The sequence below is a fragment of the Portunus trituberculatus genome, chromosome 42, assembly GCF_017591435.1.
Source record: "Portunus trituberculatus isolate SZX2019 chromosome 42, ASM1759143v1, whole genome shotgun sequence".
NCBI classification, from domain to species: Eukaryota; Metazoa; Arthropoda; class Malacostraca; order Decapoda; family Portunidae; genus Portunus; species Portunus trituberculatus.
In genome coordinates this window covers 18,852,694-18,876,635 of record NC_059296.1, presented here as the reverse complement: position 1 = coordinate 18,876,635, position 23,942 = coordinate 18,852,694, and the positions used below count along the sequence as shown (strand labels likewise).

General features: G+C 40.3%; 1 protein-coding gene across 8 annotated transcripts in view; it reads right to left on the bottom strand.

Annotated features, from left to right (window-relative positions):
- Positions 1–1,295: 1,295 nt before the first annotated feature.
- The window catches only part of LOC123517572 (mitochondrial tRNA-specific 2-thiouridylase 1-like), a 76,343-nt gene continuing 53,696 nt past the window's right edge, over positions 1,296–23,942 (bottom strand). For all 8 annotated transcript variants that reach the window (XM_045277806.1, XM_045277813.1, XM_045277809.1 and 5 more), the window contains one exon: positions 1,296–1,580. In XM_045277806.1, coding sequence (XP_045133741.1) covers positions 1,431–1,580 — 150 coding nt within the window. In that variant the 3' untranslated portion in view covers positions 1,296–1,430. The remainder of the gene's footprint in view (positions 1,581–23,942) is intronic.

Here is a 23,942-nt window from a genome sequence, read left to right as displayed (position 1 = left end):
TCCCTGGAACAGAGAAGGTGAGGAAATTTTATTGTAACATTTAGACTGATGGAATGAATTGACAAGTATGACAGAGAAGATTTGGTAATGCATGAACAGCGATCCACAAGGGGCACAGGATGAAACTGAAGAAGACCACATGCAGGAGGGACGTGAAGAATTAATTAACCACACATAATTGTTAAATCTTGGAATGCATTAAACAGAGAAGTGACTGAAGCAACAACAATACATATATCTAAGATGAATTTGGATAATTTTGGGGATAACAGAGATGGGACAGCACGAACATAGCTCCCCTCCTGTATGTTACAACTAAGTAAATACAAATACACACACACAAACACACATTTCCTATGAACAAATAGAAATACAATCTTATTCCCAGTGTATAAAGAGGACTGATTCTAACCAGCAACACTGCCCAATGGTCAGCTGCACAGTACACACAGGTCTCTGTACCAGAGCTCAACAAGAGAACTGGTCAATTGTGCTGTATCATAAGACACCAGTGTTTTTTTTTTTCTCTAAGCATGTCTCCTGATTAGCTAATTAGATTAGATGCAGATGAACATGGGATCCGTCTCCAGTTTATCCACTCACAACTCTCCTTTCATCTTTATCGGGTCCAATCATTCTTCTTCCATATAAATCTTCCCTGCATCATTACACTTGTGATCTTAGTATAGCTTTACATCCCAGTTTAGATTTAGTTATCCTCTTCACCATTATTCTTCTCTTACCTTCTCTATAAACTCAAACTACCATAATGTTCCATTTTATTTGATCAACCAGTTTTCTTTTCATATTGATTATCCTCTGCACTTTGTTTCTACCTATCCATTTGTTACTTCATACATGTTCTTTATACACTCTTATCTGTGTTACATCTAATTTTATAATCTATTTTACTTTCATATCCATACAGTATTTTCAGTATTTTATATCCTTATCTCATTACAACTTTCTTCCATTCATAACCAAACATTCTATCAATTGTTACTTCATTCTAAGATAAATTCCCACTTCTAATATAAATATTCTTCCATCCACAGGAATATGCAAAATATGCAATCCTAAATAAGAACTTTAAAGCCTACAACCTCAAATAACTTACTACAATGCAATACTTACCACATTTGTCTTGCACCTTATTACTTGATTCTTGATCTTAATCATGTTTTCTTTTTCTTTTTTTCCATTACAGTACATACCTTTCCAAATTCCTCTGTTAGCTGTTTCAATGTCATCTGGATCAACTATTGATGAAGTAAGGATCATTCTCAAACAGTAGATTAAAAGTCATTTCATTAAATAATGAAAAGATAAAAAGTAAATTTATTTACAATTGGTTTTGAATTTACAAGACAAGAATCATTTAAAACTAAAGTTTAGTACCAATCCTTCTTACTATTTACATCTTCCATGAGTTAGTCTCCATGCTTAGGAGATGGCTGCCTTTCTCTCTCTTTTGAGATTTTGCTTCTACAATCCTGAAAATTAAGTGTGTATAATGAGGGTCCTGGGCGAAGGATGCGAGCTGATCCTAGACATTCATCTCCAAGATAAAAGACTGCATACTGTGAACAAAGAAAAAGAAAAAAAAAACTATTAGAAAATATTAGAAAAGGAATATAATGTACAGTACATATTTCAATGAAAATTTAATTATAATATAGAAGAGCACAAAAGAATATACTATATCTGCCAGCACATTAGATGCACATCTGCAAAAGATGCATCCCATTTTATCATGTTTTGTGGAAAACATTTTTTCATCTTGTTTCATGACAAATTTACCATAAAATAAAAATGTGTGCATGAATTTTATGTAAGATGGCCACTAGCCAAAGGCAGCAAAAAATTTGGATAAAAGGAAAGGTTTATTTAATGACAGTTTTCATAGATATATTAGAAGAAAAAAAAAAAAAAAAAAAAAAAAAACAGGATGTCTTAAAACCACCCTCTTCAAATTTAAGTCATAGGTAAAAGAAAATGTAAGAGCAGACAGGGAATTTAAGTTTACTAGAGAAAGAAAGGATGAATGATTGTGAATTTTTGCATTTGGGAGGTGGACAGATTAGAGATGAGAGAAAGAAGAGTCTTGTGCAACCAGACTGCATGTAAAAAACAGCAAAATTTGTAACATTGTGGGGGGGATGAAAGATAAACGAACACAATCAGCTTGAGAAAAGAAATTGATAAGACAAAGACCTTTTGAATCTTCCCTCTCTAAAATATCAGTATGAGTGGAACTTTCCCATATACACATGAAGCAATTCCATATAAGGACAGATTAGGCCCCTGTACAGAGTTAGCAGCTGGGGAGCAGAGGTGAGAAAAACTGGAAGAGATGAAACATGATGCCTAATATCATAGAATCTGTTTTAGCAAGAGATGAGATGTGAAGTTTCCAGTTTTAGATTATAAGTAAAGGACAGAAGAGGGCAGATAGCTAAGTGTCATTGAAGAAGGGAAGATAATTGTCTGAAAAGTTGTGTTGAGTTGATAGATGGAAGAATTGAGTTTTTAAGGCGTTGAACAATTGTTGTGGTGAACCATCACTGACAGCAATATATGTGCTGGTGAAGGACTCCACTTGTCACCAGGTTTGAGGTGAAAGCAAAACACTGGTCAGAGACACTGGCTGTATTCTTAAGGAGAGGATGATGCAGGTTACAAGGGCTGAGTGGTGTGGGAACATGGGAGTCTGTTAGAGAGGAGAGCCTATGACCGCCAGGTAAACAAAAAGGACACTACTAGAAGTGGAAGACCCACAATGCATCTCAAGAGGGCACGTGTACAGAATATATATAAACATCATATAGTGAGTGAAATAATAATAATAACAATAATAAAATAATAATAATAATAATAATAATAATAATAATAATAATAACAATGATAATAATAATAACAATAATAACAATAATATAATAATAATAATAATAATAATAATAATAATAATAATAATAGTACTACTACTAATAAAAAAAAAAAATAATAATTATAATAATAATAATAATAATGATAATAAAGATATGAGTGGGCTACCACCACATAATATTAAGTTTATTCTATCCCTCTCAACCAATTTTAGAGAGGTATGAAGTCAAACATTCTGTAGCTTCCCTGTATGAACTGTTTACTTCCTGAAGGGTTAGACTTCTATGAAAAGACATGGAAAAGTGCAGGGTGGTATCATCAACATTTTTCTTTTTTCTTTATAGAATAGTAGAAGCTGGCCAAGGGCAGCATAAATAAAAAGAAAAGGCCCACTTCATTGCCAGTTCCCTAAAAGATTAAGAGAAGGAAGGCATGCAGTTAGGAAGATCAGAAGAACAGTTAGCAAGAAAATAGCAATAAAAGATAGCAAGGGATGCAACATTCCATTCCGGCAGAGAAAGAGACTGAAAACAGTCAGTCAGAGGATGGGAGTTGATGAGACGAAAAGCTTTTGATTCCACCCTATCTAATAAAACTGTGTGATTGGAACCCAGAAACATGTGAAGAGTACTCCATACAAGGAGGAATATGGCCCTTGTACAGAGTTAGCAATTGGAGGGGCAAGAAAAACTGGCAGAGACACCTCAGAACACCTAACTTCATAGAAGCTGTTTTTAGCAAGAGATGAAATGTGAAGTTTCCAGTTTAGATTACAGTAAGAATAAAGGACAGACCGAGGATATTCAATGTAGAAGATGAGAACAGCTGAGTGTCACTGAAGAAGAGGGGATAGTTACAGGCAACCCCGCTTAACAAAGGGGTTACGTTCCTAAAAAAAAAATTTGTTAAGCGAATTTTCATTAAGCGAACCAATTATAACAAGTTTAACTCCTGACTTGAGCTTCCACTGAGAGTAAACAAAGCGAGAGTGCATCATAGTACAGTAAAAGGTTAAATGAAAGTAAAATTTATGAAGTTAAACATTTAAGCATTTTAATTTAAGACTAAGTCAATATAGTGCAATAATGTATGTCTGTAAGTAACTTTAAAATGTTGATGAACTTAAATTTATGAAGGGAGGGAGAGTGGAGCAGGAAATACACTAGCTGGCAACCTGTGGAATGTAAACAAAGGGCACATCATTGTACTGCATACAAAACTTATGTACCACATTTCCACAAGGCTTTCCATTTTATCCAATGCAGAGTCACGAGTTCAGCTGGTTCTTTTAGTTTGCAAGGAAGATACGGTCTCACCAGCCTTTTTAACCCCTTCCTCGGCAGAAACAAGTATACAGTAATACTCCGCTTAACGAACAGGATAGGGGGTGTCAAAGCTGTTCGTAGAGCAAAAATTCGTTAAGCGGACGTAATTTTCCCATAAGAAATAATGGAAATAGGGGGGGAATACGTTTGGCAGCATATTGGGCCACCGGTGTACCACTACTTTTATGATGTCATATGAGTCATTGGAAGTTAGAGGAGCTACATAGAAATTCTCTCACATTCTCACATTTATGTTCACAAAACAACATTTCTATTAGCTTTTTACAAACCTTGCCCCAAGAAAGGATTGTTTTGTAATGCATAAAGTGAAATCTTAAATGGAATACCAAAAAATAAAGCAGAGATGAGATGAGCCACAGACGAAGCGGGAGACGAAGCGGGAGACTCGCGGCGACTCGGCAGCTTCTTCCTCTTGTGACCCTTTTAGCCAGCGTGTTGTCTTTCCCCATGATATTTGTTTCTACTCCTCTATTGCCTGCTATAATGGATATCATATCTTAGTATTCATATACGCTCATGCCATGAGGATAACTTCGACTCTGTGGCACCGAGTGACAGTGAATTATTAATGAAATACCACGGTATTTCATTAATACCGTATTTTACGGCTTACAAGACGCACTTTTTTCCTAAAAAATACCCTGAAAAATACTAGTGCATCTTCCAAGATGAATGTTGTATTGTAAGGCAGTATCCAACCTCAAGTGAGCTTGGATACTTGACAGATAGCAACCTGGATTTGTATGTTGAGTCATTACATTATGATGTTTGCTTAAGTACCACTTAATTTAGCCTTTTATATTATGTAAACTCAGTACTTAGGTGTTACAAGTATTTCCAATACCATAATCCTTCCTGCAGCCTACTCAGCGTGTGGAGAAAACGGGCCGCTCCCTCGTCTCATTGCAACACACACATACATGCACACAAATGGACACACATCATCCCAGGTGCCTTTATACCTTTATTAACCCCTTCGCGCCGGATGTTAAAAAAGCCCGCCTGTATGATATACGGGTGGTAGTGCCACGCGTCCGAGCGCGGGAAACTCGTGCAAGCTTGTCATACTTGTCGTCTTTGTGTATTATGCTGCTATTTTTTAGTCACTACATCGCCTCCGAAGAGGAAAGTGGACGCTTCTCTCTTCGGAGAAAAAGAGAGAGAGAGAGAGAGAGAGAGAGAGAGAGAGAGAGAGAGAGAGAGAGAGAGAGAGAGAGAGAGAGAGAGAGAGAGAGAGAGAGAGAGAGAGAGAGAGAGAGAGAGAGAGAGAGAGAGAGAGAGAGAGAGAGAGAGAGAGTGTGAGTGTGACATTTGCTAATATTTTAGACACAAGCGGGATGCATGAAGCTTATCTTTCGAGAGGAAGAGGGAAGGGAGGAAGAAGGAGAGAAAGAGAGAGAGAGAGAGAGAGAGAGAGAGAGAGAGAGAGAGAGAGAGAGAGAGAGAGAGAGAGAGAGAGAGAGAGAGAGAGAGAGAGAGAGAGAGAGAGAGAGAGAGAGAGAGAGAGAGAGAGAGATTAGAAAATTTGTTGTTTTTGTGTTTGTGTGTGTGTGTGTGTGTGTGTGTGTGTGTGTGTGTGTGTGTGTGTGTGTGTGTGTGTGTGTGTGTGTGTGTGTGTGTGTGTGCCACGAATGTTACAAGGCGGACGATGTAACTTATCTTCGAGAGGAGAGGGGATGGAGGGAAGGGAGATGGGAAGGAGGAAAGGGAGAGGGAGAGAGAGAGAGAGAGAGAGAGAGAGAGAGAGAGAGAGAGAGAGAGAGAGAGAGAGAGAGAGAGAGAGAGAGAGAGAGAGAGAGAGAGAGAGAGAGAGAGAGAGATGGGAACAGTCTATGCCATTGGGTAATTTTAGACACAAGGCGGGACGCATGTAGCTTATCTTTAGTGATTGGTGGAGACAAGGATGGTGGGAGGAGCACTAGGATTTCAAAGACAGCATACGGCATGTGTAGTTGGTATCCAACACACTATATGGGACAACTGAACTGAAGAAAGCTCAGAAAAGAAATATGACGCCTACGTGGGCATCACCGTATTTGCTACTGGGGCTTCATGACGCCTACATAGGCGTCACCGTATTGAAGGGGTTAATAGAACATCCAAGTGGCTTACTCATTCAAGCAAGAGTTAAAACTCCACTTGTGAATTGTATTCACATTGATAAAGCCTATGAAGCATGACTGCAAAATAAAATAATACAAACTGCAGCACTGACGTGTTCGGTTTTGGCGATTGGACAAGTGATTCAATAATGTAAACAACAGGTCCAAAACATGCCGTCGCCCGCCACTAAAACAAGAAGAGATGGACTGTTTCGCTGTGTATATGTATTTACCTATGGTGTTTTCATTTACATAGTTTTAAATTTGTGGTGAGTGCTCCAGCAAATTTGTAATGAGTGATGAAACAATAGTGTCTTGCAGACTCCTTGATTCTTATGTTTTTGTGTTCAGTGGTCGGGTATATGGTGAATACATTCTTGTATGAGAATGACTTTTTTTTTAGAAATTTGTTTCAAATATTAGGATGCGTCTTCCAAGATGTAGCGTCTTGCAAGCCGTAAAATACGGTAATTCACTCTCACTCAGTGCCACGGAGTCAAGGTTTTCCTCGTGGCACGAGCGTATATGAATACTAAGATATGATATCCATTATAGCAGGCAAGAGAGGAGTGAAAACATAAACATCATGATGAAAGTAACACACAAGCAAAAGGGTCAGAAGAAGAAGAAGAAGCGGTCCGAGTGGCCGCAAGTCTCCCGCTTCGTCTGTAGCTCATCTCATCTCTGCTTTAGTTTTTGGTATTCCATGTAAGATTTCACTTTATGCATTACAAAATAATAATTTCTTGGGGCAAGGTTTGTAAAAAGCTAATAGAAATGTTGTTTTGTGAACATAAATGCATATATAAGACAGTAACACCACCTCCAGAGGTGGTGTTCCCAGCAACCTCAGAGCAACCTGAAAGCAACATTGTCGCCGTCCCTCCAAGCGTTCATGGATGCCACTTCACTGCAAGAGGTTGCTCTGACGTTGTTGAAGAATCTTGGATCCAGCTCCAGGAGCACTAGAGACAGAGGCAGGGAGCCAGCCAATCACAGTGAAACTACCGTGTTCGGTCCCTCAACCGCCAAATTCAAACCCAGAAAATTTGCTAAAACGGATGTGGTTGTACGTTATATGGATTTTTGGTCTAACTTTATATAGTACGTTAAACAGGAAATTCGTTAAACGAATGTTTGCTAAGCGGAGTATTACTGTACTTGTTTTCATTAAATGTTCTGTTTTCAGTCGTCGACACGTATACTTGTCTAAAAATTTGACCTTCAAAAACCAGCTACAGACGTATACATTCGATTTCACTAAATGTTCCGTTTTCAGTTGTCGACGAGTATACTCGTCTAAAACTTGACCTTCAAAAACCAGCTACAGACGTATATATTCGTTTTGACTAAATGTTCCGTTTTCAGTTGTCGACGCGTATACTCGTCTAAAACTTGACCTTCAAAAACCAGCTACAGACGTATATATTCGTCGATTCTGGGCCTTTCTAAGCCATTCTACGTGTGAAACGAGTATTCTCGTCAAACCGTATGCCTGGCAGAGGCAACAGGGAGGAGCGGTGGGATTTCAAGGACGCTCTTACTAGACTTGCTCCGGCAACCACTGTCGTCACATGGGTGTTGTTTTCATCCACATTACCACTCATTTTTTATACCCTTTTCAAATAATTAACACCCCAAATGTCTAATTCTGAGGAAGATAGCAAATATGAACCTTCCCTCAGGAGCTTGAATAATTTTGATGACACTGCCTGTTCATCAGACAATGAATATTTCTTGACAAGTGAGGAGGAGGAGGAGGAGGAGGAGGAGGAAGGAGGTGAGGGGAGAGCTTGGAGTTTATAGGAAGACGAGTTAACTCGTATATGTCTACAAAGGTATTTTCAAAATAAAAAGTTAACCACAAAAAATGGGGAAAAACAGTAATTACAAGTTGTTTTCATAATCAGCATGAAAAATACTATATAGAACCAAAATAAAAAAATTAGTCTGAAAAAGAAACGTTTTTAACTAAAAAATTGTTGGGAAGGGCTTAATAGAGTCTGCTGACTTGAAAATAGTAGAGACAGTAGATGGAGTCAAGATGGTGGCGAGCAATGCTATTAGTTTTCTCGCCTCTCGTGTCTGTGAATAATATCCAGCTTCACTTCGAGAGTAAGAGACTTCCTGGTCTTCTTAGCAACACTAGGCGACATTGCAGGGCGTTTTGGTGGCATGTAAAGCGAGGGAAGATGAGCTGCTGTTGACGCTGTTATTGTTTTGAACTAGGGAAGTGAATGGTGAGCATTTTGTCCACGAGAGGCATTGGTGTATTCAAAAGCCTGTCGGCTTCCGTGATACGGCAGGCCTTTCAACCTTGGAAAAAATTGCCTGGATAAAATTTTGTTAAAGCAAGTTTGGTATTCGTTAAATGAGCAGATAATAGTAAAAGGAAACCTTTGTTGTAGCGAAATTTCGTTGTGTGAACCTTCGTTAAGCGGGGTTTGCCTGTACCTAGAAGGTAGTGTCGAGTTGATAGATGAAGGAATTGAGTTGAGGCATTGAACACTACAACCAATCAAAATTCTTAGATGGATCAGAAGTCAGGTATTTTGTGGCATCTTTGCATGATCTGTTGACTTCTTGAAGGGTTGGTAGTCTCTGAAAAGACGTGGAAAAGTGTAGGGTGGTATCATCAGCATAGGAGTGGATACGCAAGTGGTTTTGGTTAAGATCATTAATAAATAATAAAAAGGAGTGGGTGACATGACAGAACCCTGAGGAACACCATTGTTGAGAGATTTAGGAGAACAGTGGCTGTCTACCATGGCTGCAATAGAATGGTCAGAAAGGAAACTTGAGATAAAGTTGCAGAGAAAACGATAGAAACCATAGGAAGGAAGTTTTGAAAGCAAAGCTTTATGCCAGACTCTATCAAAAGCTTTTGATATATCTAATGCAACAGAAAAGTTCTGCTGAAATCTCTAAAAGAGGATGACCAAGCATCAGTTAGGAAAGCCAGATCACTAATAGAGTAACCTTGACAGAAGCCATACTGGTGATCAAATAGAAGACTGTGAAGTGACACATGTTTGAGAATCTTTCTATTGAGGAGAGATTAAAAAACAGACACACAAGAGATTAAAGCTATAGCGTGGTAGTTTGAGGGATTAGGAACAGGCTGAATGTAGGCAAACTTCCAAAATGAAGGTAAAGTAAAAGTTAATAGGCATAGTTGAAAGAGTCTGGCTAGGCAAGGTACAAGCATGGAAGCACAGTTTTTGAGAATAATATGGGGGACCCCATCAGGTCCATAAGCTTTCTGAGGGTTTAGGCCAGCGAGGGCATGGAAAGCATCATTACAAAGAAGGCATGAAATAGTCAGAGGGAGGAGGAGAGGGAGGGACAAGCTCAGAATCATCCAAGGTGGAGTTTTTAGCAAAGGTTTGTGAAAAGAGTTCAGCTCTAGAGAAAGATAAGATTTCTTCTTAATTTCTTCATTCCCCATTGAGTAAATTCCCTTTGGCCTTCTTTTGCTCATTCTAAATTCTAATACATTGCATTTTTTTGTATTAAATTCCATTTCCCACTAGTGACCATTCTGCTATTTTATCCAAGTCTTGTTGTAGCACCTCACAATCTTCTTTTCTATTGACCCTCCTCATTAATTTAGCATCATATGCAATCAGAATGAAGTAACTGTCTATATTTTTTGGTGTATCGTTCAATATAGTGATACCTCAAGATATGAGTTTAATTTGTTCTGTGACGGAGCTTGCATCTCAAAAAGCTCGTACTGAAAACAAATTTTCCCACTGAAATGCCATTAATCCCTTCCAGTCTCCCCAAAAAGAGCACCCCATTTTTTTTGTTTCAAGTGTAACCGCCATAGGATAGGTAGGACCCATTGTACATAAGTATATAGGAATCTGATGCAATCTCTCGTAATGTGGTGCAACATGTAGAACTGCTGACCTCGTCTTTTCTTTTAAACAGGGGTTGCAGTGCTTCTCTATTTCATATAACTAACTAGGGTTTCATTGCATTCATGATTGTCTCAGATAACTAATCCAAATTAATGAAGTCTCTATGGGTAGGATGCATTTTATATAGGTATCACTACCAGTGAGAAATAAAGGTATTGCACGACACAATACCCCTCATGGAAAATTCCCCGTCACATGACCGACGCCCTGTGTCAGCACCTTGGAGGCTGGGTGGCGGTGGGCGCGGGCAGCCGTGCAGAAGGAAGATTGCCGGCGACTGCGAAGTGCGGGTGTGTGTCAAGTGTGTGTGCCTGTGAACTGTGCTGCAGGAACTTAGTGACTCTGTGTACTCAGTGACATTACAAACACTTTCCCGAGTTTAAAACACGTTTGCCGTATGTTCTTGTACGTGGCATGTGGACAGCACTTGTAAATTTGTACATAGTATACTAACTTTTATAAACTGAGTTTTCCTTGTACACCTGGGTTGATAAGAAACACTAGAACTACCAGTAAAACCGCTCGGCTGGACAGTAAATCAAAACAATAAACTTAATAACTTTATGTAGGCCTACAGAACCTACAGGAGGCCTGCTAATCAAACAAAGTTAAGCTTCATACAACCAAAACGCTTAACAAATGGTGTTACAGCTTTGGGATGACCCACTGAGGAACATTAAAATAACCCAGGAAACTCAGTAATTACAGAAAAGCGTGATTGTGAGACAAAACGAAACATTGTGAACTTGCCTTCTGAACGAATTCATACGGGAAACCGAGGAGTAAGAGGGTAGTGGAGAGCGGACAGTGAGAAGAAACGCTGACTCCAGCTGCTGACGCACGCTGAGCGGTTGGTAGCTGCCACAACAAGTACTTTCCCCCTTCTCTTCGCTCTTAAGTCACCCATGTGGAAGGCTTGTTTTCACTTGAACTCTCACGTATGGCGTTACTGCGACGCACACACTCACACCCTCGAGAGTTACGCACTTCCCTCTCGTTACAATTGTCGCCTGACGGCTGAGGAACATATAACTCAGCCTGTATCTTCTCAATACTTCGGCTGTTATTGGAGGGCGTGATACGTCTTCAAACGCTGACGGTACACTGGGCGTGGTACGTCGAGGTGGGCGTGGTTGGCTTCTCATGAACTGAGGGGTCGTTCGAGCTGCCTGGGAGGAAAACTCCTTTCGACCTCAGGGCGTCCACGGGACCAGGCACCTCTCATCCCCAGCCTACTCAGCCTCTCAAGGTCTTCTGAGTGGCGAGGGATAACGCAGAAGACGTAACCAACTGCGGCTGCCGAGGCAATACTATAGGTATTAGGTGAGAAAACAACAGTTAGCTGACACTACAGTAAACATTAAAATAAATACATCACTTGCTGACATAAATATTTGTGATGATTTATTGGAGCTGTCACAGAAATTAATGTGATATAAGCCCTTTTTCGTAGTGTAGTATATAATTTTCTGTTGCATTATATGTTCTCCCTTTTTCAGTTGCCTGTAGTATATCAACAATTATCATTTATCAATACTAATATTTAATGTGTGTATCTTTATGTTTTTCTCTTCTTTAATTTTCTTCAAGGCATCTGAAGTGACCTTAAACTTGCCTTAGAAGTCCTGGAAGTTGAAATGGATGCATACATAGTAATAACAAATAAATAAATAATTAATTAACTTAACTAATTAAATAAAAAAAATTCTTATAAATAAATGGCAAAGAAGGACCAAAAGTTAATTTTGCTGTGTGAGGAATTCGACACACTGAGTGCTGAGAAACGTGCGGAAACTGAAAAACCCGAAACTGAGGAAATTGGAGATCAGTTTGAGGATACTACAAGTAGTGACACTGATGAGGACTCTCGTCGTTTGAGAAGTGGTAACATGCACCGTGGAGTTGCTCCTTCCTCTCCTAACACTGTTGTAACTCAGTCTTTAGGAAATCCTTTCAGCATGACTCATAACCCTGTACCAGGTGGTGGTGGGCCTTCAACCCCACTTATACCACAAGGTAACGCCGTAACCAAGGTTTTGCCTGTTGTAGCTGAGGTGCGAGCATTCTCTGGAACAGATCCTGAATATTCAGCTCGTGAATACATTAGTCAGTGCGAAGATGTAATGAGGCACGCGTTTGTGACGGAGGAAGTAGACAAAATTTCCTTTTTGCGGTCGCGTTTACAGCCAGGATCGCAAGCTGCTCTGATGATGCAAGCAAGCGCGTTCACAGATCCTTCAGAACACGGAGACTATGAACAGTTTAAAACTAACTTCCTGGAAACCTTTGGGAATAATCTAAAGCACAGTTTGGTGAAGGGCGTCAGTGATGCGGTGCAGTCTATGCTGGAAAACTCTGCTTCTCTTAATATATGGCAGGCACAAACAGCAGGAAACCGCATCTCCTCTGATTTCACCCAATACCTACAGGATAATGGTTGGATGAATGGAGACTCCATGTCTGCAAAAGATATCCATAAATTTCTGGAGTTCTTGGTGTTTATGCACTCTATCAGGGAGAACTGTAGGATGTGTGCTTTGTCTCTAGATTATAAACCCACGGAAACCTTGCATACATTCGCACTAAAACTAAAACCCAAAGTTGCAGAAAGGGGTGGTAACGCTCATCGTGCTGCCTCTACAGTGGCGGATCGCTTGGCTGCTTCAACGGTGGCTGCGACCCAGGGTGCTCAAACAGCACCGGAGGAACATCCTTCTACTTCGCGGCGTGACGGCGGCAGGCGAGCCAAAATTTACCTGCCACTACTGCCAGCGTGAAGGGCACTCTGCGCTTAAATGCTTTAAAAGAAAGAAGGATAAGAAACAAGCTGTTGCCGCAGCGGGACACCAGAATCCCCAGCAACAGCCAGCACGCACTAAAGATGCCCCTGCATCGCGCCGGACGGCTAGTGCTACTCAGAGTGAGATCAACAAAAACAAAAATGCTTATTGCTTGTTCCATGAGTGTCATGGACACTCAACGGAAGACTGCTTCACTTTAGTAAATATAAAGTCCAAGTGGAGGCAAAGTCGAGAGTCTAGAGGAACTCAGTCGGGGGAAGCCTCGCGCCCCGCAAAAACCAAACCAAGGTAGCTAAAGGTCAAAGAACTAACCAGGCTGCACATGTGACCGATAACAGTGATATTCACGCATCTTTAGTGGCCGCTTGCAAGTCAGTCTACCATTATGGACCTAGAAACAAAACTCGGGCCAGTACAGGCATCATTTGCCGTGGACACTGTTAATGTGCTGTCCGAAAGAACTTATAGAGCACTGAAGCGTGTGTCCCGTGGTGGGCGATATCATCTTATGCCAAATGACCTTAACCTAAAGAGAGTTATTAGTGACCCACTGGATATTCTGGGTATTGTTTGTCTCCCTGTAAACTTGGGTAAGGGTACTTCAACTATGCGTTTGGACTTTTACGTGGCATCAAACTTCGGGTTGCCCTCAGATGGCCTTCTGGGTTTGACGTCTATGAGATCCAACCGTATGGTAATAATTCCTGACAGTAATGTCATCAAGTATCAAGGAAAGAGTTTTCAGGCAATGGGGACGCCCAGAAGCCTAGCTTCTTTATCCCGATACGAGAGAAAGGTACAAAAGACACCAGATGGTGAATTTGTTTCTGCCCAGTCAGTTTCTGTTGTTAGGGAGGTTCCCGCAGAACAGGGTGAGAGAACGCTTACCGACTCTGGAGCTAAGCCGCGAGTTAAGGCTGCGGCTGGAAAAACAATAAACACAGGAAAATGGACAGTTGTTCAGGCTACGGTAATTGGAAGTCATAACATTCCTGACCGTACAGCTATGCACATCCCTGTATCCGTCCCAAATGCATGAGTAGGTTGTGATATCTGCATAGAAGGACCTAGTAAGGTGAAAAGATTAGCAGTGGAACCAACTCTTTGTACCGTGCGAGACGGACATCAAATATCTGCTCTTGTGGTAAATACCACGGGTGGACCAATTAAACTCAGACAAGGTGTTTTCTTGAGTGAAGCGCTAGCGTATGATGGACAGGTGGCGCCTGAACCCGTGGACTTGGCTGAATCCAGTGTTGCCTCTGTATGTGCCTCAGTCAGTACAGACTTTATGGCACAGAATCAAGAACTAGAAAACCTTGTTACAGTAGCGGATTACCCCGAGCTAAGGAACTCACTCATACAACTGCTGAAACGGTATCGTGATGTCTTTGCCTTGCCCGGAGAACCGTTAGGTGCAACTGACAGAGCAGAGCACCACATAAAATTAAAACCAGGAACTAATCCGATATACATACCAGCCTACAGACTGCCAAAAAGTCAAAAACAAGTGGTTGAGGAGCAAATCAAAGAAATGTTGGAACAAGGTGTTATAGAAAACTCCCGGCCTGTCATTGATTTCAGGCGAGTAAATGAAGTGACAGAGGACGAAAGGTTTCCTTTGTCTGTTCTAAAAGACTTATTAATGTCATTAGGACAGGGAAATAAATTTTTCAGTAGCTTAGATCTTGTAAGTGGCTACTGGCAGGTACCGATGGCACCTGAATCGCGAGCAATAACGGCTTTCAGTACCCCTCAAGGCCATTTTCAATGGAAACGCATGCCGTTTGGATTAAAATCTGCTCCGATCACCTTTCAGCGCATGATGAACACTATTTTTGCTGAGGAAATAGGCAAAAATGTATATGTGTACCTTGATGATGTGATCATATGTGGAAAAGACTTAAAGTCTCATTTAGGCAGTTTAGAATCTGTCTTATTGAAATTGAGAGACTCTGGCCTTAAAGCCAAATTAACTAAATGCGAATTCCTTAAATCAAGGATTAAATTCTTAGGCCACGTAGTGGATGGCGATGGAATTCACACAGTAGAGGACAAAATCCTCACTGTTAAAAATTTCCCACAACCAAAGAATGCAGAAAATGTTTGTTCTTTCCTTGGGTTGTGCAGATACTATAGGTCATACTTAAAGGGATTTTCAAAATTTGCATCACATTTGAATACCTTGCTGAGAAAGGACATTCCTTTTCACTGGAATGCAGCCCAGAATAAAAGTTTTGAGGACTTGAAATTTGCACTCACCCATGCTCCTGTTTTGGCTTTTCCAGACTATGAAGCTCCATTTATTTTATTCACGGATGCTTCGGCCTTGGGGCTTGGTTCGGTGTTGATGCAAACTGATGCAAGTGGTAAAAACCGCGTTATTGCATACGCAAGTCGAACTCTGAAACCAGCAGAGTCAAATTACTCTGTAACTCACCAGGAGACTCTGGCTATTATATGGGCTCTCAAGCAGTTTAAGGATATCATTCTGGGATATCCAATAACCGTGTACACTGATCACGCCGCGGTTACTGAGCTTTTTAAAGGAAGAAACCTGAGCGGCAGACTCGCTCGTTGGTATTTAACTATACGGGAATTCAACCCAACCTTCAAGTATTTGCCTGGTCGAGCTAATGTAGTGGCGGATGCCCTGTCTCGAAATGTGCATGTTGGAGGAGTAGTAGAGCAAACTCCTACCATACAAAACTTTTCCCTGCATGAGCTGGCTAATGCTCAACGTCAGCATGACGTTTGGAGCAAGGTCATTTATGCTCTGGAATCTGGCGATGAAACCACTTTACCCAAAACACATGTGCCATTTTCACAGTTCTTTTTGACACAGGAGAAGGTCCTTTGCAGATGTTGGACTTCAGGTAACAGAGATCCTGTAACACAACTAGTGATACCAGAGTCACATGTACCGGTGGTGCTGTCTTTACTTCATGACACTGCGATCGCTGGACACAAAGGGAAAGATCGTACTCTGTCAGCTGCGCGTATGAACTATTATTGGCCAACTATGCGTGTAGATACAGATGAGTACATTAACAAATGTGTACAGTGCGCTTCAGCATAAGGGTAGCGTACCTAAACCTGCTGCTATCTTGGAATATCCTCCCCCTGAAAGACCTTGGGATGTGGTTGCTATAGACGTATACAGCTTTCAGTTAGGAGTCGCCAGGGCTCTAAGTATGTGCTGGTGATGGTTGATCATTTCAGCAGGTATGTAGTTTTAGCTCCACTTTATGATAAATCTGCCAAGGCTGTAGCTCACGCTCTAGTGACAAACCTATTCTGTCCTTACTCAGCTCCTAGAGTCTTATTGAGTGACAATGGGACAGAATTCCGCAACAATGTATTGGAGGAGATCTGTAAACAGTTTGGCATAAAACAAACATTCACAGTAGCCTATCATCCTGCAAGCAATGGGCTGGTGGAGTGGGCGAACAGGAAAATTCTTGACGTTTTGCGCCTAGTCGTAAATGGCTTTATGGAGAATTGGGAAGATTGGTTACCTCATGTTGCTGCTAGCATAAACAGTAGCGTTTGTGAGTCTACGGAAAGGACTCCATATTACATAATCTATGGAGTGGAAAAGAAACTTCCGTACGACTTGTTGAGCAGTCCACAGAATCCTGTTAACAATGTGGACGATTATGCTCAATGCCAACTTAAAGTGTTTTCAGACACATATAAAGGAGTCACAAACAGGTTAAAAGCTTCTAAAACGGCCATGAGCTCACAGCAACACCGGCATTCTTCACCTGTAAGAATTAAAATTGGTGATTCAGTAATGGTTAAGGTCCCTGAGAGAAACGCAAAGTTAGCTCCTAAATTTGTTGGACTGCGTCTGGTAGTAAACAAACTCCATGGACACAAATTTGAAATACTAGATCCGTTGCTAAACATGCTGGAAGTTGTGCACTGTGATCGGCTTAAACGGACCTATGTCAAGGCTAATCTGGATTTAGTTCAAACAGTTTATGTAGACAAAACTACTTGGCTTGGAGGTGCTCAGAATGTAGCAACCCATGATTATAATCTTCGTTCTTGTAATTAAAGCTCTTAAATATATTCTAGAGATGTTTGCCCTCTTGGTAATCCTCGTTCTGCATGCGAGCGTCGTCTTAAAGCCTGCACTTCTCAAGCCAGGAGCTCTGACCGGTCATCTGGGAAGGGTCTATCTGGTTGAGGACACTTTGTGGGTGACCTATCCCCACGAGTCTTTGGTGGAAATACCAGAGAGGCTTCGAGATGTTGCACGCCGGCTGAACGCAGTTTTGGGAACTTTAGAGAAGGATTTCATGGATGTTTCCGGGGAGCCTACTGAGATTTTGTCCCTTTTGCATGCTCGAGTGCGCTATGTAAATGACATGATAACCTTAGCTTTGGAAAATTATGAGGGTCTGTCGGTCACTAACCGCACTAAAAGAGGATTGATTGATGGAATAGGTAAACTATCTCAAATGTTGTTTGGAACAGCAATGAATGAGGATGTAGATGAGCTGAGAGATAGATATAACCAATTAATGTCTGTGGCCAAAGCTAACAACAAAGCTATTAACCTAAATTGCAGAAATATTGCTAGGCTGGAAAAGCAGATTAGTGAACTAGCTTCTTATACGAATCTTTTGGGACACTCAGTGAATGAGATGTTAAGAAAACAAGATTCTTTGTATGAATTTTCTGTTATTGGACAGGCTTTGTCTGCTGTGAAGAATGTTGTCTCGTCTCTTTGCACACTAACCACATAATAACAAGGAATATCGTGGATGCAGCCATGGGTAGGGTTACCACTTCTCTTTTCCCTGAAAAGGACTTTAAACGTACCTTGGAAATTGGAAGAAGGGTCTTTAATTTATCCCTTTATTTGATGTGCATTTGATCCATCATTATTACCCATTGGTGGAATCTGTCTTGACGACAGAGGCCATAGTTATTCACGTTCCTTTCAAATCAACAGAAATCTTTGAATTGTACAGACTGGAACCTTTCCCTTTTACGGTAAATAATACTGTAATGATATTAGACGCAGAAAGCTCTTTGGTACTTGTCAAAGATGACTTTTCAGTGTACGCGACTGATAAATTCTCAACACTTGGTGGATGTCGGTCCGAGTATCAGAATTTGTATTTCTGCCCGTCATCTCTTTTTGCCTTCTTACCCACAAAAAGGGGTAGTTGTGAAGTAGTGTTGACTAAGGAGGATGCTTCAGCAGCTCTTTCTCTTTGTCCGTACAAACAGTTGGTACCTAAAATAATGTTTCATAAGAGTTTCCATGGACATCACTATTTCTTTTTCACTGAATCTCTGTATGTGTCAGTGAAGTGTCCTAATGGTTCTGCATATCAGGAGGTTTCAGGTCACTTTGCAGTGTTGAACGTGTGTTCTTTAAAATCGGAAAATTTTCATGTTTTTCCTGAAAAGTATCATGAGGCTTTTATTTCTAACATCACCTCTCCTATTTTTCAAATCAACACTCTAAATAATCTAAACATTACAAAAATGAAATTTATTACCAACTCTGTTTCTGAGTTCTCTTTTACTAACATCTCAGATTTTGAGACCGGCATACATGGGTCTCTACCAGAGTATCTAACACCTTATGTGCATTTTTCTACGGTGTTCATACCTGTCCTTGTCTTCTGTATTTTACTAATACTTATGTTCTGTTGTCTTAAAAGGGCTACTTCATTGTATGATGTTCTTAAAGCAAGGCTCCAGCGACGGCAGGAAGACACTGGGAATACTCCTTTGTAACCCGCATAAACATGGTTAGGTACATGTCTCTAGTTACGTCGCGAGGACGCGACGGGTAGGTGACCGAGCGATGTAACCGCCATAGAATAGGTAGGACCCATTGTATATATGTATATAGGAATCTGATGCAATCTCTCGTAATGTGGTGCAACATGTAGAACTGCTGACCTCGTCTTTTCCTTTCAACAGGGGTTGCAGTGTTTCTCTATTTCATATAACTAACTAGGGGTTCGTTGCATTCATGATTGTCTCAGATAACTAATCCAAATTAATGTAGTCTCTATGGGTAGGATGCATTTTATATAGGTATCACTACCAGTGAGAAATAAAGGTAATGCACGACACAATACACCTCATGGAAAATTCCCTGTCACATGACCGATGCCCTGTGGAGGCTGGGCGGCGGTGGGCGCAGGCAGCCGCGCAGAAGGAAGATCGCCGGCGACTGGGAAGTGCGGGTGTGTGTCAAGTGTGTGTGTTTGTGAACTGTGCTGCGGGAACTTAGTGACTCTGTGTACTCAGTGACATTACAAACACTTTCCCGAGTTTAAAACACGTTTGCCGTATGTTCTTGTTCGTGGAGTGTGGACAGCACTTGTAAACTTGTACATAATATACTAACTTTTATAAACTGAGTTTTCCTTGTACACCTGGGATGATAAGGAACACTAGAACTACCAGTAAAACTGCTCAGCTGGACAGTAAATCAAAACAATAAACTTAATAACTTTATGTAGGCCTACAGAACCTACAGGAGGCCTGCTAATCAAACAAAATTAAGCTTCATACAACCAAAACGCTTAACAAGCTCATAGACTGATCTTCGGGTAGGACTGAGACCACAACACACTGTGTGTGTGTGTGTGTGTGTGTATTTACCTAGTTGTATTTACCTAGTTGTAGTTTTACAGGGCCAGGGGTTTATGCTCGTGTGGCCCCGTCTCCATATCTACACTTATCCAATCTTACTTTAAAAGTATGCACACTCGTTGCAGACACTACTTCTTCATTTAAACTGTTCCAGGTCTCAATACATCTCTGCGGGAAACAATATTTTTTAATATCTCTCAGACATCTTCCTTTCTCAGCTTTTTACTATGCGATCTTGTGCTTCGGATGTCATATTCTTCTCTTAGGATCAGTTTCTCATTATCCACTTGGTCCATTCTGTTAATCAATTCATAAACTTGTATCAGGTTTTCTCTCTCCCTTCTTTGTTCCAGGGTTGGTAGATCCATAGCTTTTAGTCTCTCCTCATATGTCATCCCTTCAAATTCTGGAACCATTCTTGTAGCTATTTTTTGTAACCTCTCCAATTTCCTTATGTGTTTCTTTTTATGAGGGGTCCACACTACTCCTGCATATTCCAATCTGGGTCTTATTATAGTACTTATCAATTTCTTCATCATTTCTTTGTCCATGTAGTGAAATGCTACTCCAATATTCCTTAGCAAATTATATGTTTCTCTAAAAATTCTATCAATATGGCTTACTGGTTGATTGTTTTCTTCCATCGTCACTCCTAAGTCCTTTTCCTTTTTAACTTTCTCCAGTTCTACTCCATCTCCCATCTTATAGATTCCCACGGGTCGTTTTTCACTCTTTCCCATTTCCATGACATGGCTTTTGTTCACATTGAATTCCACTTCCCACTTTTTACTCCATTCCCAGATTTTATTTAGGTCTTCTTGCAGTATTTCACAATCCTCCTTTTGCTTTATAACTCTGCACAGTTTCGTATCATCTGCAAACAGATTTATGTAGCTGTTCACTCCTTCTGGCATGTCGTTAATATAAATGAGGAAAAGTATTGGTGCCAATACTGACCCCTGTGGCACTCCGCTTTCTATTGCTCTCCACTTGGACTTCATATCTTTAACTACTGTCCTTATTTCTCTCCCCCTCAAATAATTTTCTATCCATCTCAATGTGCTTCCTTTTAAGCCACCCTTCTCCTCTAACTTCCATAGTAATCTTGCATGTGGCACTTTGTCAAACGCCTTTTTTAAATCCAAATAAATACAGTCAACCCATCCCTCTCTCTCTTGTACTCTATCAACTATTCTAGAATAGAAACTCAATAAATTAGTTACACAAGACCGTCTTTTTCTAAAACCAAATTGGCTATTTGATATCAATTTGTTGTCTTCAAGGAACTCGATCCATTGTTTCTTTATTATTCTTTCACACATCTTGCATATTACACTAGTTAATGATACCAGTCTGTAATTTAAAGGTTCTTCCTTCCTTCTGCTCTTATATATGGGAACCACCTCAGCTCTTTTCCATTCTACTGGTACTGTTCCATTTTCTATTGAGCATTTTATGATGTTGTATATAGGACTTGGTAGTTCTTCCCTACATTCTTTCAGTATTCTGCCTGAGACTTCATCTGGTCCCATTGCCTTCTCTTCATCCAGTTACTTCATTAACTCTTTTATTTCAAGCTTGGTTACTTTAATCTCTTTCATATAGATTGTCTCTCTATTACTCTGTGGCCTCTCAAATTTGGATTCTTTAGTAAAGACCTCCCGGAATTTTTTATTTAATAGTTCTGCCATACTTTTTTGGGTCTTCCACCATCCCGTTCTCTCCTGTGTGTGTGTGTGTGTGTGTATTTACCTAATTGTATTTACCTAATTGTAACATACGGGAAAAGAGCTATGCTCGTACTGTCCCGTCTCCATATCTACTAATGTCCAGCTTTTTCTTAAAATCATGAATATTCCTTGCGTTGACCACTTCCACGTCTAAACTATTCCATGCTTCCACCCTTCTATGAGGGAAGCTATATTTTTTCACATCTCTCCTATAAGTGGCCATTTTTAGTTTTTCCCATGCCCTCTCGACATTCTTTCATTCCACATACACAGATCTTCCCTATCCATTTTTTCCATGCCAATCATCACTCTGTATATTGCTATCAGGTCTCCCCTTTCTCTTCTGTTTTCCAGGGTCGGAAGTTGCATTCTGTTCAGTCTGTCTTCATAAGTCAAATCTCTTAAGTCAGGCACCATTTTTGTTGCAGCCCTCTGTACTTTCTCTAGTTTCCTTATGTGTTTCTTTAAGTTCGAGCCCACTGTATTGTTGCATATTCAAGCCTTGGTCTTATCATTGCAGTAATTATTTTCTTCATCATTTCTTCATCTAAATATACGAACGCCACTCTTATGTTCCTCAATAAGTTCAATACTTCTCCAATTATTTTGTTTATATGTCTCTCTGGCGATAGGTCATTGGTAATTGTCACCCCAAGGTCTTTTTCTTCATGACTGGTTTTATGTCTTCATTTCCTATCTTGTACATACTCCTGATTCTTCTTTCACTCTTGCCAAACTCTAATTTCTTGCATTTTGTCGTGTTGAACTCCATTTGCCATGTACAGCTCCATTTCCATATTCTGTCCAAGTCTTCCTGGAGTAGTTCGCAATCTTTGTCACATCTCACTTTTCTTAACAATTTTGCATCGTCTGCAAATAGGCTCACATAACTGGACACCCCATCCACCATGTCATTTATGTAGACCATGAACATTACTGGTGCCAACACTGATCCCTGTGGAACTCCACTCTCCACCAAGCCCCATTCTGATGGTCTGTCCTTAATTATTGTTCTCATTTCTCTTCCTACCAAAAGTCTTCCATCCATTTTAGTAAACTGCCATGCACTCCTCCTACCATTTCAAGTTTCCAGATCAGTCTCCGGTGTGGTACCTTATCAAAGGCCTTTTTTAAATCCAGATATATTCCATCAGCCCAACCATCTCTTTCCTGTATTACATCTATCACCCTCGAATAGTAACATATCAGGTTTGTCGTGCATGAACGCCCTTTTCTAAAACCAAATTGACACTCACAAAGTATGTCATTTTTCTCCAAGAAGTCTGTCCATCTATTCTTCACCACCCTCTCACACATCTTAGCTACCACACTTGTAAGTGACACTGGTCTATAGTTCAATGGGTCTCTCTTGTTACCTGATTTATAAATTGGGACAATGTTGGCTCTTTTCCAGTCTTGGGGCACTACACCTTCCCTTAATGAGGCATCAATTACTTCACAAACTTTTTCTGCCAGTTGCTCCTGCATTCTCTTAAAATCCATCCTGATACCCCATCAGGTCCCACAGCTTTTCTCACTTCTAAACTCCCCATCATATTCTTGATCTCCTCCACAGTTACTTGAAACTCCTTCATAATCCCTTTCTGTTCCATTACCAGTGGTTTGTCAAAAGCAGTCTCCTTTGTGAATACCTTCCGAAAGCATCCATTCATAGCCTCTGCCATTTCCTGGGATCCTCACTGCATACTCCATTTACTTCTAAACTTTCAATACATTCTCTATTTTTGATGTTGTTGTTCACATGTCTAAAAAAAGCCTTGGTTGGTCTTTACATTTATCAATTATATCCTTTTCTTGTTTCTTTCTTTCTTCTCTTCTAATCAACACATATTCATTCCTTGCTCTTTTGTAACTTTCCCACTGCTTAATCCGTCTTTTCCTTCTCCACCTCTTCCATGCATCCTCTTTTCTTGTTCTAGCCTTTTCACATCTATCGTTAAACCAGTCCTGCTTTCCAACTTCTCTATGTTGTCTTATTGGTACAAATTTTTCTCACCTTCTTTGTATATTTTATAAATTCCTTCCACTTTTCATTTGCTCCTTAGCACTCTTGAATTTCATCCAATTTGTCTCTTGAAAGAATTTCTTTAGGTTTCCAAAATCTGTCTTGGCATAATTCCATCTTCCCACTTTATATTCTTCATTTCTTCTAGATTTCTCTTCATCTATCACCTTGAACTCCAAAACTGCATGATCACTCTTTGCTAAAGGGCACTCCACCCTCATCTCCTCAATGACCATTGGCTCTGTACTAAAGACCAAGTCCAGTCTTGACGATGCTCCCTCTCCTCCAAACCTAGTATCTTCTTTGACCCACTGAGTTAACACATTTTCCATTGCCAGTGTCAATAGTGTATTTCCCATGTTGTCTCTGATCCTTCCATTGACCAGTCCTCCCAACACACCTCTTTACAATTAAAATCTCCCATCATTATAGTTCGTTCACAGCCACCCAACATTTCTTCCAGACATGTTCCTGTATCACTTATCATTTCTT